At 40.1% G+C, this 16,288-nt stretch overlaps 1 protein-coding gene across 1 annotated transcript; it reads left to right on the top strand.

The window, feature by feature from the left end:
* The first annotated feature begins 609 nt into the window (after nucleotides 1–609).
* On the top strand, nucleotides 610–15,729 carry LOC103481177 (putative polypeptide N-acetylgalactosaminyltransferase 8). Its single transcript, XM_008436483.3, has 11 exons — nucleotides 610–912; nucleotides 3,034–3,379; nucleotides 4,467–4,633; nucleotides 6,392–6,578; nucleotides 8,818–9,015; nucleotides 9,794–9,908; nucleotides 12,018–12,203; nucleotides 13,141–13,278; nucleotides 13,353–13,445; nucleotides 14,691–14,861; nucleotides 14,944–15,729. The coding sequence occupies exons 1-11, from the start codon at nucleotides 711–713 to the stop codon at nucleotides 15,061–15,063; spliced, it is 1,923 nt and encodes a 640-aa protein (XP_008434705.2). The 5' UTR covers nucleotides 610–710; the 3' UTR covers nucleotides 15,064–15,729.
* The last annotated feature ends 559 nt before the right edge of the window (nucleotides 15,730–16,288 follow it).

Below are 16,288 nucleotides of genomic sequence, written 5' to 3'. Positions count from 1 at the left end.
TTTTTGTTTTAAATTTTTTTTTGATTGAATACTACTTTTTTTTGTTTGACATTATTTTTATTTTATTTTATTGAATACTACTTTTTTTGTTTGACATGATTTTTTTATTTTATTGAATACTACTTTTTTTGTTTAATATTTTTTTATTGAATAATTGTGAAACAAATCTAACTCCATACTGTCGCTCTCAGGCCTCAACAGTGTTCATCAAAATAAAAGAAAAACCACACTGATTAATTATGAAGTGTGCAACAGTTGACACTTACTAACTGTACTAAGTAAATTGAACAAGTGGTTTTTTGAGTGTAAAGGGATATGTCATCATTTTTAGATTTTTACGAGTTAAAAAACATAAACCTGAGTGACCTGCCTGAATGTTCAGGGTATGAATTCTTGTGGGACGAACCCGTCTCACCCTGTCGCTTTCTGCGTCATCCTGATTGTCAGAACTGGAGAAGGTTCTGTGTTGTGTTTCTGTGAAGTTGACCAACAGGCTCCTGACGGCGGCCGAGACGTTTAATTATAACGTCTAGGCCACGCCCCATTTGAGCTGACGTCACTTGATTAGACACACCTGCGCTCCGCAGCGCATCACTCCCAGTCCAAAGCAGCAGCGGGTACCTGCAGAACCTGTTGGTGCAGGAAGCTCGTAGATTTTAATCGGTGCTGCAGGCTGGCTGCTTCCAGTCTCGGTTCGGTTCGGCTCCATCATGAGAGCGGTGTCCTTCAAGCGGCCGGTGCTGATCGCGGGGTGCGTGGGGCTCCTGCTTTACCTGGGGATGTTCCTGCGGACCGGGCATGAAGCCAGGGAGAGGACCGGCAGGCAGCTGGACCCGGACCCGGACCCGGACCCGAACCCGAACCGGGCCGTCAGGAGCTTCTCCGACCTGGAGCGAAGCCTCAACAACCTCAGTGAGTTTCTCTCCATCCGCGGGTTTCTCCTCACTGAGGCTGCGCACAACATTCAGGCCCAGCTGATGACTGGACGTTTTACCTGCTAAGGTGCTTAAAGAGGATTTCCAGTTTTTTATAAACGTCCCGTCTTTTAGCAAAAATTACTTAAAAGCACAACTTGGATGTTTTTTGTCTAATTTCTAAAACTGGACTGAAATCGATGTAAAACAGGCCCGTGGCCTATAGAGCAAACACAACTTTTTCTAAACCTTAAATAAAAAGATAAATAAATCAGAAGTATCCAGAGAATTATGCCACCTTAATACAAATCATTTACTTAAATGAGCTTCTATCCTGCTTTGTAGTTTTATTTTATTTCAAGTAATATTTGAACTAGAAACTAAACAAAAAATGGTAAAATTAAATGTTTTGTGTTGTGCAGTATAAATATTTTATGCTAAACATGAGGCCTTGTACTGAAGTTTTACAAACTTTATTTTAAGAACAACTTAGTGAAATATATAGCAAAGAAAAGTCAAAGACTCAAATCATTAATAGATTTGTGCTTTGGTATATTGTTTTGCTTATTTCCCACAAAGTAATACTTTGTAAACCTTGATCTTGTAAAGTGAAGTCGGAAAAATAAAAATGTTTTTAATAAACATTTGTTTGGTATTTCCTCTGCTCTAAACGTATAAGATTGAATACACAGAAGTCATAAAAGTAAGAGAGCACTCAGCTTTTATTTTAAAAAACAACAACCTTTTATTAATTTTAAAATGTTCCTATTTAGTCCGAGGAAGCATTAAGGTAGCAAACCTTCCTGGTTTTTTGTTTTATCTATCTTGTTTCTTTTTGTGTGTGAAATGTTAGAAAATGTTGGTTTTACTACGTTAAAATGGTTTTTAGAAAACGGCCTTGTTTTAGATTGATTTTATACTTCACCCAGTGCTGAGTCTGCTCTTATAAAAGTCAAAAAATATATTATTTTACCTCCGGACTGGCGTTGAAATTCAACCCGGGACTTTGGTCAAAAGTGGAATCAAAATTTACAGGAAAATAAAATCTTCTACAATAAAAACGACTTTCTATTTAATGGGGGAAAAAAATCTGTCAACAAAAGTTTACTAAATAAGTGTGACCTTCCTCGCTCGTCACGTCCCCGCATATCCGTCGTCGCTTGGCTGTTTGTCACCTTCTCACTATAAGACAGAATAAATCGCTCTTCGCAATGTGACGTCAGACTGCATGAAAGTCATGCAGTCTGACTGCATGAAAGTCATGCTGGTGGCCCCACATGGAGCCACCAGCGTTTCTCAGGATTCTGGTGGGAAGCCGTGGGAGCGCCTGAAGGACCCGCTGCATGCAGTTTCTCATCACACCACTAGGTGGTTCTAAACATCGATTAAAAATCTAATTACAAATACATACTATTATTATTATTGGTAAAATTCACGTGCACATACATACACACTTTTCTCTCTGGTAATTAAGCAGCTTGGAAAAATCAATCAAATATTGTGGAACTGAAAACAATATTTATATACAAAAACTGTAGACATGGATCAATTACATAATAAAGTGAATTGAATAATTGATCTGTTTTCAGATGATCTTAAGAGGTTAATATCATCTTAAAGAAAGACGAGATGCCAACTTACCTCATCCTCACTCCGCCTAGTGTTATCTTGTCCTTCTTTTACAACCTCGGCTGACTTTGTCCTCAGTGATAAAATTTATAGCCCTTTTTAAAACTGCAATAATGGAAAGAACTTTGCTTCAGTACTGTTGTAAAGTGCTTTACATGTAAAATTTAATAGATTGACGTTATGACCTTCTGTCAATGAAACTTTGAGGAAGAATGAAAACACCCACTGCTAAATTTTTATCTCAATATAAAATGAGTTTTTGTGCCATTCTAAATGAATATATTGTTCTGGAAGGCTGGAAATCATTTCCTGCTTGGCCTCATTTCTTTTTATACATTTAAATGAGTATATTTTACATAAAACAGAGGAAGAATTTGAAATTGAATTTTGTTCCGTCTTATTTCTTTATAACTTTAATTTAAACAGATGAGCTGAGGTACATGTTGAAAGATGTGCGTTTCTACCTCGTGGATTTCTACTCTTTTTCCAGCCAAGATCCTGAGAGGATTTGAGCGCAGACAGGATGTGATGCAGAAGATCCTGGAGGAGGACCGAAACTCTCAGAGGAAGGTTGCAGACGTCCTGCAGCAGGCCCTGCAGATCGGGGCGGGCCAGAAGGAGCCGAAGGAGCAGCAGCAGCACCGAGACGCTGCCGCCCCGCAGAAAAAGTCCAACAAACTGTTCCCCAACTCGCCCCTCTTCAAGGACTGGGGGGAGAATCTGTCCGAGGACGAGCAAAAAGAAGCCCAGGCACTTTTTGAGAAGTATGGATACAACGTTTTCCTGAGCGATCGCCTCCCTCTGGACAGACCGCTGCCCGATACCAGAGAAAAAGGGTAAAACTAACTAGTCCTGATGTTTTCTTTCATTTTGAGAGTAAAATCAGAATAATATGAGAATACAGTGAAAATAATACGAGAATACAGTGAAAATAATGAGAATACAGTGAAAATAATATAATACAGTGAAAATAATATAATACAGTGAAAATAATATAATACAGTGAAAATATAAAAATACAGTGAAAATAATACGAGAATACAGTGAAAATAATGAGAATACAGTGAAAATATAAAAATACAGTGAAAATAATACGAGAATACAATGAAAATAATATGAGAAGACAGTGAAAATATAAAAATACAGTGAAAATAATACGAGAATACAATGAAAATAATATGAGAAGACAGTGAAAATATAAAAATACAGTGAAAATAATACGAGAATACAGCGGAAAATATAAAAATACAGTGAAAATAATGAGAATAGTCATAATATTGTGAGAATAAAGCTGTACCACAATAGTTAAATACGAAAATAGTCATTTTCTGAAAACAATACAAAAATAAAGTGAAAATAATGAGAACAAAATTGTAATAATAGGAGAATGAAGTAGTAATTTTATGATGTTTCCATTTATCAGAGATATGTATTCATAACACAAAATGTACAAACGCAGTAACGATACAAATGATAAATAAATCTGACTCAATTATTTAAGCTAATTAAATGAACGCGCCAAGAGGTTTTTATGAAACTTTGCTAAAAAGAGAAAGTTTCATAAAAATTTCAATTTTAATAAATAACATAAGGAATGTCAAGTTTGACTTTGGTGTCGTTTTTGGAAAAAAGGAAATAATTGATTTATTTTTTTTTTTTACACATCAACATCAGCAGTTGGATTTGGAAATGATTTTCCTAGAAAGACATCATATCTTTATAGTTTTCAAATCGTTTTTGAAAATTTAAATTTTTTCCTTTAATTTTACGACTTTCTTCTGGTAATTTTGCATCTTTTGTGGGAAAGATAACTTTCTTCTCTCGCCCTAATACTCTGTTCTTTCCACCTTATCATGGTTAAAGCCATTATTTGACCTTTAACCCTTCACCCAGATTGTTGAACACGATTCTCCACCTGAACAGGTGTTTGAAGAGGACGTATGAGAAGGACCTGCCGACGGTGGGAGTGGTGCTGATCTACCTGAACGAGGCCTTGTCCATCCTGAAGAGGGCGCTACGCAGCATCATCGACCGCACGCCCAAACACCTGCTGAAGGAGATCATCATGGTGGACGACAACAGCTCCAACGGTGGGTTGGTTTGGTTCCAGCTGGGTTTGGTTCCAACTGGGTTTGGTTCTGGGTTGGGTTTGGTTCCAGGCTTTGTTTGGTTCCAGGCTTCGTTTGGTTCCAGGCTTCGTTTGGTTCCAGGCTGGGTTTGGTTCCAGGTTGGGTTTGGTTCCAGGCTGGGTTTGGTTCCAGGCTGGGTTTGGTTCCAGGCTGGGTTTGGTTCCAGGCTGGGTTTGGTTCCAGGCTGGGTTTGGTTCCAGGCTGGGTTTGGTTCCAGGCTGGGTTTGGTTCCAGGCTTCGTTTGGTTCCAGGCTTCGTTTGGTTCCAGGCTTCGTTTGGTTCCAGGCTTCGTTTGGTTCCAGGTTGGGTTTGGTTCCAGGTTGGGTTTGGTTCCAGGTTGGGTTTGGTTCCAGGTTGGGTTTGGTTCCAGGTTGGGTTTGGTTCTAGGCTTCGTTTGGTTCCAGGCTTCGTTTGGTTCCAGGTTGGGTTTGGTTCCAGGTTGGGTTTGGTTCCAGGCTGGGTTTGGTTCCAGGCTGGGTTTGGTTCCAGGCTGGGTTTGGTTCCAGGCTTCGTTTGGTTCCAGGCTTCGTTTGGTTCCAGGTTGAGTTTGGTTCCAGGTTGGGTTTGGTTCCAGGTTGGGTTTGGTTCCAGGTTGGGTTTGGTTCCAGGTTGGGTTTGGTTCCAGGCTGGGTTTGGTTCCAGGCTGGGTTTGGTTCCAGGCTTCGTTTGGTTCCAGGTTGGGTTTGGTTCCAGGTTGGGTTTGATTGATATTTGTATTAAAGGAGAAATATTACGTGTTTTCCAGACGCATAGTAACATTTTACAGCACAATCGAATTGTTACCTTCAGCTCTATATATCAAATGTGACTTGAAAGAAATTTGACTTCATAATTTAATGTCTTGAAATTGGGCGTCTGTCTTTTTAAGAAGCTCCTGCTCTTTCTGAAGCTCCGCCTCCAGGAAGTCATCCCAACATGGCTCCTCTTTAACCCTTTAATGTTTGTACCAGTGTTGCTCTGAGCAGCAGCTCCTATAAGGAGCTCTGCAGCTCCACCAGCTGTTTGCTAATTGCTGCTGGCTAGTCTGAAGGAGCTGAGTGGGGGAGGAGCTGCGCCTCGAAGGCGAGGCCAAGCCCACCCAGGTGTTTTGCAGCTGAATGGTTACCATGGAGATTAAAGCATTTCTCAAATATGTAAAAAACCTGATTTTGTCCCCACCTAGTTCAAATCAGACAGAATTGGTGTCAAATGTTTGTGCTACGTTTGTGCTGGTTGGTGCAGCAAAAACTGTGGGGAGGCCAACTTCACTCAGGTGTAGAAAAGAATCAAAGTAACGCTCCAGGTTTGTTTCAATGAGGGAAAAACATTAAAACATGATGGGAAGATCAAAAAAGTTAATTTTACACAATACGCCTCCCTTAAAAATAAAATATCCTGCTCAACTTTCACAGTTGTAAAACTAAAATAATTCCTTTCTACTGAGTTTTATGAAATGCGGCCTGTCAGCTGATGCATGTTGAAATGAGAAATGATTGCTCGATGCATGTCAGTAAACTGGAGCGACTAGAAACGGACATGTGAGGAGGAACCACTGGGTTTGCATGCCTGTCCTGATTATAGTGTTATAAAAAGTATTAAACAAGCGGCTGATTTATGTCTGTTTGTTCACATCCAAGCATCATTTGTGTCACTTGTTTTGAATCTGGTTTGCATTCCAGTTCCTCAAAAGCTCTTTTATGTCCACCCTTATTTCTCAACAACGCTCTGCTTTCATTCCAGAAAACCTGAAAGGCGAGCTGGATGCGTACGTTAAGTCGCTGGAGGAGGAGAACCCGGGCCTGCAGATCACCAGGGTGAGGCACACGGAGCAGAAAGGCCTGGCGTTCGCCAGAGCGTCCGGCTGGAGGGCGGCCACCGCCGACGTGGTGGCCATCTTGGACGCTCACATCGAAGTCCATGAGCTGTGGTAGGAACCAGAACCCCAACAGGAAACCACTTTGTGCAGATGCTGAATGAACCAATCAGAAGCCTAGAAAGACATGACATCATCATCTGATTTTATGAGAGACAACAAAGGTTGGGTAAAGCAGGAACTGTTCTTCTTTTAATAACCAGCTTTTAGCTTTCAGGGACTTTTACTCTAAATCAGACTCTAATGAACCAAAATGTAATTATTTTATGAAGCTTAATTAAATGCAGCAAGTATTTCCACTGACAGAGACCCAAATCCTGTTCTTGTGATGAAAATATACTCAACTTTTAAACATATTTTTCCAATTAAGTCCCCAAAAAATATGCAAACTGGTTGATTCCTTTTAATGAGGCAAAAATCATGTTCAGGTTTAGCCTGAACACCGATTTAGAATTTAGTAGAATATTCGTCGCTTCTTGTTGAATAAGGAAACAAACTGACAGGTTTTTAGCTCTTAAAAGTGTTATAATTTTCGGCCTGCAGGTAGTTTTGACTTTATAATCAAATGAGAAAAAAGTTTTAACATTTCCTGATTAAAGGAGATATCAGAAGTTATTTTAAGGGACATAAAATGAAATGAATGTTGAGCATATGGATAAATACTATTAAACACATCAGCATCGAGTTATCAGTAGGAGGATATTTCTCATTAATGTTTAACATCAGCGTTCATTCTGCTAATATTAGGACTATAATCTTAAAATTAAACAATAAAAATAAATTGCAGTGTAATACTCTGTTCAATTCTCAGAAGGAGGATGAAAGCCACTTTTTAAACATAACTTTTTTTTTCTGTTTTAGAAAAAAAAATGAGGAAAAAAATAGATCAAAATTGGAAATCGTATGAAAATAAGTTATTTTTAATCCATGTCGCCTGGTTGTAACTGCGACTCTGCAGGAGTTTTTATGTGAATGAAATGTAAATGTTTAGCAGAGGGGGCGTGGCCAGCTGCAACTAATTTGCATAAAAGCAACAAAGAGGTGAAAACAGGAACTGAGGAGATGAAATCTGATTATCTCAAAGATTTTGTATAAAAATCTACCATTTATGGTCCCTGAATGACACAGATTGGTCCCAGCGGAGCAGGAGGTTCTGACCCACAAATTAAAATCTTCTCACAACAACGTCACGATTTCATGAAGCAGACCTTGGTGCATCCAAGTCTGCTTTTAATTACATTATTAAAACTTGGCAGCAAGTATTAAAAAAGAAAGAATGACTTGTGTTTTTGTTGAGAGAATAGATTAAATCTTTTTGAAATGAGTAAATAAGTGAAGTAACTGCCTTTTTTTGGTTAAATAAGGCAAAAAGGCCAATTCACAGAAGGGAATTGGCCTTTTGCGAATTGGCCACTTCTGTGAAACTGAATTCACATAATATGGTTTGGTCATAATATGACCAAAGAGGTCATAATATGACCCCTAATATGACCTCTTTGGGGTCATATTAGGAACAGTTTGGACTCCCCTGCCACTGATCCGTAGGAACCCGTTTAATGGGTTTCCTCTAACAGTAATTTTGAGGTGAAACCTTCTGCATGAACCTGGTGAGAGGATTTTGTGCTGGAAAGAGTCCAAACCTGGGTTTCATTCAGCATCTGTGGGGTAAAGTAAACACGCCTGTTTGTACTTCTACTGTGGATCACTTACCGATCGGCTTCTCTGATCCGTCCTGCAGCTGTTGTGCTGCTTGTAATGCGGGCGCGGCTCCCACCGATTGTTTCCACCGGCAAAGAGCAAACAGACATTTTATATAACGTTATTGTCTCAACTCACAAAAACAATTCTTTTACTGAGCTGGAACGTTTTTTTCATCTGACGCTCCTTCTGCTTTTCAAACTCCACCCATTTCTGTAAGCAGTGGCACATTCAGACACGTCAGGTAGGCTGCAGCAAGATCTGCCGCAGCAAGGCCTGCCGCAGCAAGGCCGGCCGGCCGGCCTGCCTGCCGCAGCAAGGCCTGCCGCAGCAAGGCAGGCCGGCCGGCCTGGCTGCCGCAGCAAGGCCTGCCGCAGCAAGGCCGGCCGGCCTGCCTGCCTGCCGCAGCAAGGCCTGCTGCAGCAAGGCCTGCCGCAGCAAGGCCGGCCGGCCGGCCGGCCTGCCTGCCGCAGCAAGGCCGGCCGGCCGGCCTGCCTGCCGCAGCAAGGCCTGCTGCAGTTCAGTTTCTAAAAGCAGAACTATGATGGATCTGCTGGAGAAATGTCTTTTATTTCTTATTTTGTCCGCCTCTCAGGGCCGAACCGCTGCTGACGCAGATCAAAGCCGACCGGACCACGGTGGTTTCGCCCGTCTTCGACAGGGTGAACTTCGACGACCTGAAGGTCATCCACTACCTCCCTGCTGCGCACGCGTTCGACTGGGCGCTGTGGTGCATGTATGAGGGCTTCGCCCCCGACTACTACAAGCACAACGACAGCTCCCGGCCCGGAAAGTAAGTTCATCCTTCTGCTCTGCTCCGAGCTTCAGCAGGATCCAAACTCCTCAACATCAGAGACGACCGGCCTCTTAACGGCCGACTCGGTCTATTTATGATCAGAAACAAAGTAAATGTTCAAATCAAAGCACCAATTCCCAACCCTGAATAAGAAACGGCTGCTTAGGGCCTCCACACCACCAGGGGGCCCCAACAACACATTGAATAATACAAACTTATTACACATGGAAAAACAATTTCTATCTTTTTTTTGTAGTTGTTACACAGATAATAGGTCAATCTCTTCCTGCTGTTTGTTGCTGCCACTGTTGGGGAAATATAAAATATAAAACTTCTTCACTTGATTCAGCTGCACTGCAAAAACACAAATCTTACTAGTGTTTAGTATTTTTGGTGCTTTTCCTGGTGTAAATGCAATACTACATTTCGAATAAGACTGTTAACTTAAATATCTTTTTCAAAAGATATAGGAGCAAATAATTCCTTAATATTGATTTTATACAAAGGTATTAGTTTCATTGGAAGATTATTTTATAAAAAGATATTTTCCCCAAACTGAGGTAATCTACCAGTGGCAAAGTTGATTTTCTTTTTTAAAATGTTACAACGCGGTGACCTGATTGTGCTATAAAATGGCTTTTTGTGCCTGGAAAACAAATGCAGCCCCTTTAATTAGTGGCATGAAAAGTCTGATTTCAGTAAAACGGCAGGACTTGAGCATGAAGCCCTGAAGAAGCATAAATGGATCTGCGGTTCTGCTGCCTTCTCGCTGCAGGAGTCCGTCGGTCATGGGGATCCTGGTGGCCGACAGGAAGTTTCTGGGAGAAATCGGAGTCCTCGATGAAGGAATGAAGGTTTATGGTGGCGAAAACGTCGAGCTTGGAATTCGTGTGAGTAAATCTACAAAGTTTGACTGAAGGCGTCACCAGGCTGCAGCGCCTCCGCCTGTTTACACCCAATATTAATAATGATCAGCAGATGTTTGCTTTCTGTACTGCTGTCAACGTGCTGCGTCCCGTCCCTCAAACCAAACAAGAACTCTATAAACTCTACAAACATTTCAACTGATCAGAGATGGGTAAAAATTAAAGATGACTCACCAAAATGATAAAATGTATTGGCAAAGTGCTTCAGTTGAGATTCAGAAAACTTAAATAGTGGATTCATCTGTATGTCCGTTATTTTATACTGTTATCATGTTCTAAATAAATAAAAATAAATAACCCAGCTAGATAAAATTATATAATAAAGTTACAGTATCATGTAAAATTGACTTTTTTATTTTTCCATCATGTTTTAATGTTTTTTCTCATCAAAAACAAACCTGTGGTGTCGCCTTCGGTCTTTAATGTTTGAGAAATCCTTTAATCTCCATGGCAACCATTCAGCTGTGTAAAACGTCTGGGTGGGCCTAGCCCCGCCTTTGAGATGCAGCTCCTCCCCCGCTCAGCTCCTCCAGACTAGCCAGCAGCAATTAGCAAACAGCTGCTGATCTCCTCATAGGAGCTGCTGCTCAGAGCGACGCTGGTAAAAACATTAAAGGGTTAAAGAGGAGCCATGTTGGGACGACTTCCTGGAGGCGGAGCTTCAGAAAGAGCAGGAGCTTCTTAAAGACACAAAGGCCCAATTTCAAGACATTAAATTAGTAAAGCAAGTTTTTTTTAGTAATAGTTGATATATTTAAAATATTTTGATTACTGAAGTTAACATATTTACATCATAACATTGTCATGCTTAGGGCTGTAATGATACTCATCTCACCATACAATATGATACGCGATAATCTGCTCACAATATATATCACAATATTCAGCGAACGATACGATTTGACAGATTTTTATGGTTTTCTGAAGCATTTTAGAGGGATGGAGTGATTTTGGTGACATTTTTTGACTGTCCCATTCACTTGGATTTAATTAATTTAACTGATGGCGTAATACTGCAATAAATGTTTGTTATACATTTGCTTTGTGTATTTTCTTCGTCTTATTCACTTATCTTAGTGTAATTTATTTCATTTAACTATTTAATTGTAACTGGTTTTTATTTCATGTCATTTTTAATGTACATGTGCAACTGGGTAAAAATGTCATGAGTGATGGCTGTCATTAATTCAAAATAGGATTTAATGTATCGATACGTTTGAAAAATCTATTAAAATCGTAGAATCGATAAAATTACACAGCCATAGTCGTGCTGTATAATAGCACTATGTGCCTGTTTCTGCACCAGCAGCAGTTCATTTATCCTCAGAGTTATCTTGAGGTCAACAACATCGTCATTCAGCTCAGCTTGATGTTTACAGATCAGTTACAACTCAAACAGACTGTGGTTTCAAATTTTTATGTGTTGTTTGCATTAAGGGGTTGAGTTTTCTTTTACAACCTGCAGAGGAAAACTCCCAAGGAGTTGTCAGGATATTTGACGAGGCAATTTTCAGGTTATTGCTGCTGTTTTCTTTCATTTATGCAGATTCTTCGTTAGGTCTGCAGGGCTGGTGGTGATAAAACATGCTGCAACGCTCAGAGACCAAATACCAAAGAATATAAATTATAGAGCTTCAATCGTTTTTTTAAATGTTCCCTTTCCTTTAACTTCCTGATTTGAATCAAGAAACGAGCGGTAAAATGTGTGACGTCACGTTTTCAACGCCGGATTCGCCCATCGACGCTCAACTCATTGTTAAAGTAGTGATGGTGAAGTCTGCAGCTTTCATTTCAGTCGGTGAAAAATTACGATGATTTATTCCATGATGAGCAGGAGGAATGTGGTCTAGGAGACCTAACAAACCGCCACACACTGATTAATTTAAAAGCTCATACTTGTTTTGTTCAGGTTTTCTGCTCTAATATAAGAAATGGATTATTGGCATAAAGGAAAATAATTAAAAATAAGAGTATAGTGTTAGAAGTTAGAAAGATAGATAGTCTGTGGATGGACTTCAAGAGAGAAGTAGTGCAAGATTTTATAATGATTCTTTTTCTTCTGGTTGACTTTAGGTCTGGACATGTGGCGGCAGCATCGAGGTCGTTCCCTGCTCAAAGATCGCTCACATCGAGCGTTTCCACAAGCCCTACATGCCGGACCTGACGCCCGCCATGAAGAGGAACGCCCTGCGGGTCGCCGAGATCTGGATGGACGAATACAAACACAACATCAACCTGGCCTGGAATATTCCCTTCGAGGTAAGAGAGCCGCAGACGGAAAGCAACGCATGAGCGCAAAACAAGCGTCTGCTTGTCCCAGAATCATTTCACAGAAACGTTTTATTAGAGCTGCACCGCCACGACTGTGACAGTCTTCATTACCCGACTGGATCAGGTTCAGTTTTTAATTCAGAACTGCGTCGTATTAAAGTATCTCTGAAGAGTCTCTGTGGATGGAAAAGAATCGGAACCAGAGAACAAACTGCCACCGTGAGCAGCGTGTTCTGGTCCCGCCGGGATTTTATGATGTTTCATTTTTCCCCCAGCCAAAATCACGTTCTGTGGTGCCATTTTAGAAATATTTTACATAATTCTTTCTTCATTAAATCCCATCTAAAATCTACATGAACAAGAAAAAAACATGTAAAAATAAATAAGCAGACAGATTGGTCACGTTTTTATTCTTTGAAGAACTTCAGCAGCTCGGCTCGTTGATGACGGACTGAAACTGTGGGGTCCAAATGTTTTGGCACAAAATGTCAAGTTGCACATTTTTAACTATAGTTTAAAAACAATTATACATTGTGAAATAAATAAACATACAATATCTTAACTGAATAAGCAAATCAGTCGGACCTCTGTAGTTTGTAGATTAAAAAAAACAAATCAAAATTGTTTTCATCTTTTTCTGGAAATGTTGCATTTTATGCAAAATGGGTTTTTTGTATTTTAAAGTAATTGAATTATTTGCTTGCATCTGTTAATGTGTTTCTAATGATGTGTGAAGTAGATTTAAGTGGATAAATGAAAAATATGCAGAACGTGGCAATTTATCCGATTGATCATCAGAATAGTTGATTAGTGATCGATGGTCGCAGCCCTGACGTGCTGATTGCAGATCCTTTTACTTTAAAACGGGTCAGATTGCAGTGAGTGAAGATTTCAGGCAGACGGATCCGTTTTGCTTTCTGTGCAGAACCACGGCATCGACATCGGAGACGTTTCTGAGCGGAAGAAACTGAGAGAACGACTGAACTGCAAACCGTTCAAATGGTACCTGGACAACATTTACCCCAAGCTGGACCCCTGGGACAACCTGCTGGCTTACGGCGCGGTAAGCAGCTGCTGCTCGCCTCCGGCCGGATGCAGCCGTGCGTCTTCCTCACCCTCCTCTTCCTCTGTTGGCAGCTGAAGAACCTGGACTCTGAGCTGTGCATTGACCAAGGTCCAGTCCCCGGCGACACGCCCATTTCCTACGACTGCCATTACTACGGACCGCAGGTAAGAGAAGCGGTCGGTACCGGTGGACAAGTATTCACTCCCTTACAGATTTTCTTTTTGGTGCATTTCAAGTTTTCAGATCAAGAAATAAATTTTAACACCAGAAAAACAAAAAAACAAAACTGATCTGTAAAATAAACTTCAGGTTTTTATTAAACGCTATCAAAGTTTGAGGATCTTCAAGATGTTTCTGGTAAATGTGAGGCGAGTTTTATGTTCCTTTGGGTCAGCCGTGGTTCTGGTCCTATAGAGGCCATTTTCCCCACAGTCGCTTCATGACCTTTGACCTTAACTGACGCAGTGAGGCCTGTTCAGATTCAGATCTTTAAAGGGCACCTATGATGTTTTTACTTCCATTTCAGTTTCTACTCCGTCTGAAAACAACCAAAGTGCTTAAAAAACCTCCAGCCACTTTTTGTAATGAAATGTTTCTTTTTGGTGACTGGAAAATGAGTCCTTTAAAAAACATCTGGAATGTAAGGTCACAAATCAGCAGGCCAGTCCCCGTTGTCTAGCAACCCCAGGAGTTACTCTCATTACCTAGCAACCCAAGCGAAGTTCCAGCACATTTGTTCAGCTGATTTTACCACCTTATGCGCTGTACAACGGCTGCTGGAAAAGACAAGAGTTTTGTTGTTGACTCACCATCCAGAAACTACTTGCTGCATTCTGGTTGGCTGTGCAGGAGACGTCACTTCTGCTTTTCAAAAATGTGTGGTTGTAAAACTGCTCATCTGTTTGCAGCCATTTTCACACGTGGTAAATTGGGGGGCGTGGCCAGCAGCAGCTTATCTGGATTTAAAGTGACAGACGCCCTTAAACACCTCAAAATAGACAGAAGTGAGAAAATAAAATCTCATTGTCCAAGAGTGACTTTGGGCTAAACAATGTTTTTAACCCATAGACCGATCCTAACCTGATCAAGGAGCATGACACCTTTTAAATTCATCCGTAGACGATGGTGGCGGCGGCCATCTTTACAGGGCGCCGCAAGGTATTGGCTACGTTCTTCTTCTGCATCTGCAGGAAACCGTTCAGTCGCATTTAATTAGCAGCATGAACAACAGCGCAAAAAAGAAAATCGGTTCATGGTTTCACAACGGGGTTAGTTACACTTTAATAGTTCATTATTTTAAAACCACGTCTTATTTTTGTCTAATAAAATTAGTTTGATGATCTGAAACATTAAAGTGTGAGGAAAAACAACAGGAATGTGGGAGGAAACTGATCTCTCCGTTTCTCCAGATGGCTTATTACCGGGGAACCGGTGAGGTGTACATCGGCGGCATCAAGTCCCACAAGTACAACGACAACCGCTGTCTGACTGACAGAGGGGAGAAGAAAACCATGCCGGGTCTGTTCAACTGCAAAGAGGCCATGCAGAAAGGAATGGGGATATACTGGGACTTCACCCAGGTTGGACCTCAGAACCAGTTCAGGCTCACTGTAAACACTTACGTTTTCATGTTTTTGACCCTTTTTTTGAATTGTGTTCCAGGGAAAAGAGCTGAAGAACCGTCAGACGAAGCGATGCCTGGAAATGGTGAACAGGGTTCTGGTGATCCAGGAATGCACCGGCCAGCGGTGGAAGATCCAGTACCTCATTAAAGACTTTTAAACCAACCTTTCTGCTCAAAGGCCAACGGGTCGTTAGAGCTCTATGCATAAAATGTTAAAGAAATGGATTTATTTTACTGGATATGAAATGGAATCATTTTGTAAATTAGATGAAGGGGAGATTAAATATTTATTTTGTTTTCATATCGATAATGTGAATGTTGGTGCATATAAAAACCAACAAATGTCCATTTGCAGCCTCTGGAGCTTTTCTTCCTCTAACAGCTGGTTTTTAAAGCTGCTGTGGTTTCAGCTGGTTTCACCTTTTTAAAGGAGAATCCGCCATTTTCAGCTCTGAGCGACGAATGAAAGACTTCTGTTACAAAATGCTGTTAAAAAGAAAAAACAACAAATGCTGTTTGGAGAAGTTAACGGTGGAAAAGTTTGTGCTTTATTACCTGAGAAGATGTTGATGAATAAGAAATCTGGCATTTTGTTTCAGATAACCTTCACTACTATGAGAAATTTAATTTGGGTTTATTTTTATAGAAGCTGACCAGGAACATTTAAATGTATAGAAAATATGTTAAATTTAAAAAGTGTAACGTTGTTTACATGGTTCTATTAGTTTTGGGGTTTTCTTGTCGTGCCGATAGGACGGCACAGTGTGGCTGCAGCTGCGGTTCAAATATGTTTTAGTTCTGTGAAAATAAAACTTTAAAAGTGACAGTTTGTATATTTTATTAGTAAAACTACAGCAAAGCTGCAGCCGCATTTCATTTTGGTTTCATAACAGGAGTAGAAAGTCATATCATGTTTATTATAATAGTTAAATTCACATTTTTATGTTTAAAATGATTTTAAGAATTGTCACTTCAAGAAAAATAAAATTCAGAGGGTGAAAAGTTATACACTGAAAGTAAAATTTAAAAAATAGGAAGTTCTGATATCAATATTGAAATATCAAAGCACATTTCATAAAGTTACAACTTAAAATTTAGAGAAATTGGCCTTTTTTCTTAGAAATATGACTGAAAATCTGAAAGGTTCAGAGATTTTCTTTGACATTTTTTTGACTTCATAATATCAGAAAACACTAAATCAAATATTGGAAAGTGGATTTTTTTCCCCCACACATCTAAGATTTTCACATTAGAAGTTTGGGATTAATTTCACTTATTTTCCTGAAATAAATGGAAAATTCTGTTTTTAAATTCCACAAATCTGACAACAGAAGATTTCAGTTCTTTTTTTTTTTTGTTTTCCTGACTTTTTAAAAATTAATC

This window comes from Poecilia reticulata, chromosome 6, assembly GCF_904066995.2.
Source record: "Poecilia reticulata chromosome 6, P_reticulata-male-v2, whole genome shotgun sequence".
NCBI lineage: Eukaryota > Metazoa > Chordata > Actinopteri > Cyprinodontiformes > Poeciliidae > Poecilia > Poecilia reticulata.
This window is presented reverse-complemented; position numbering and strand designations above follow the sequence as displayed.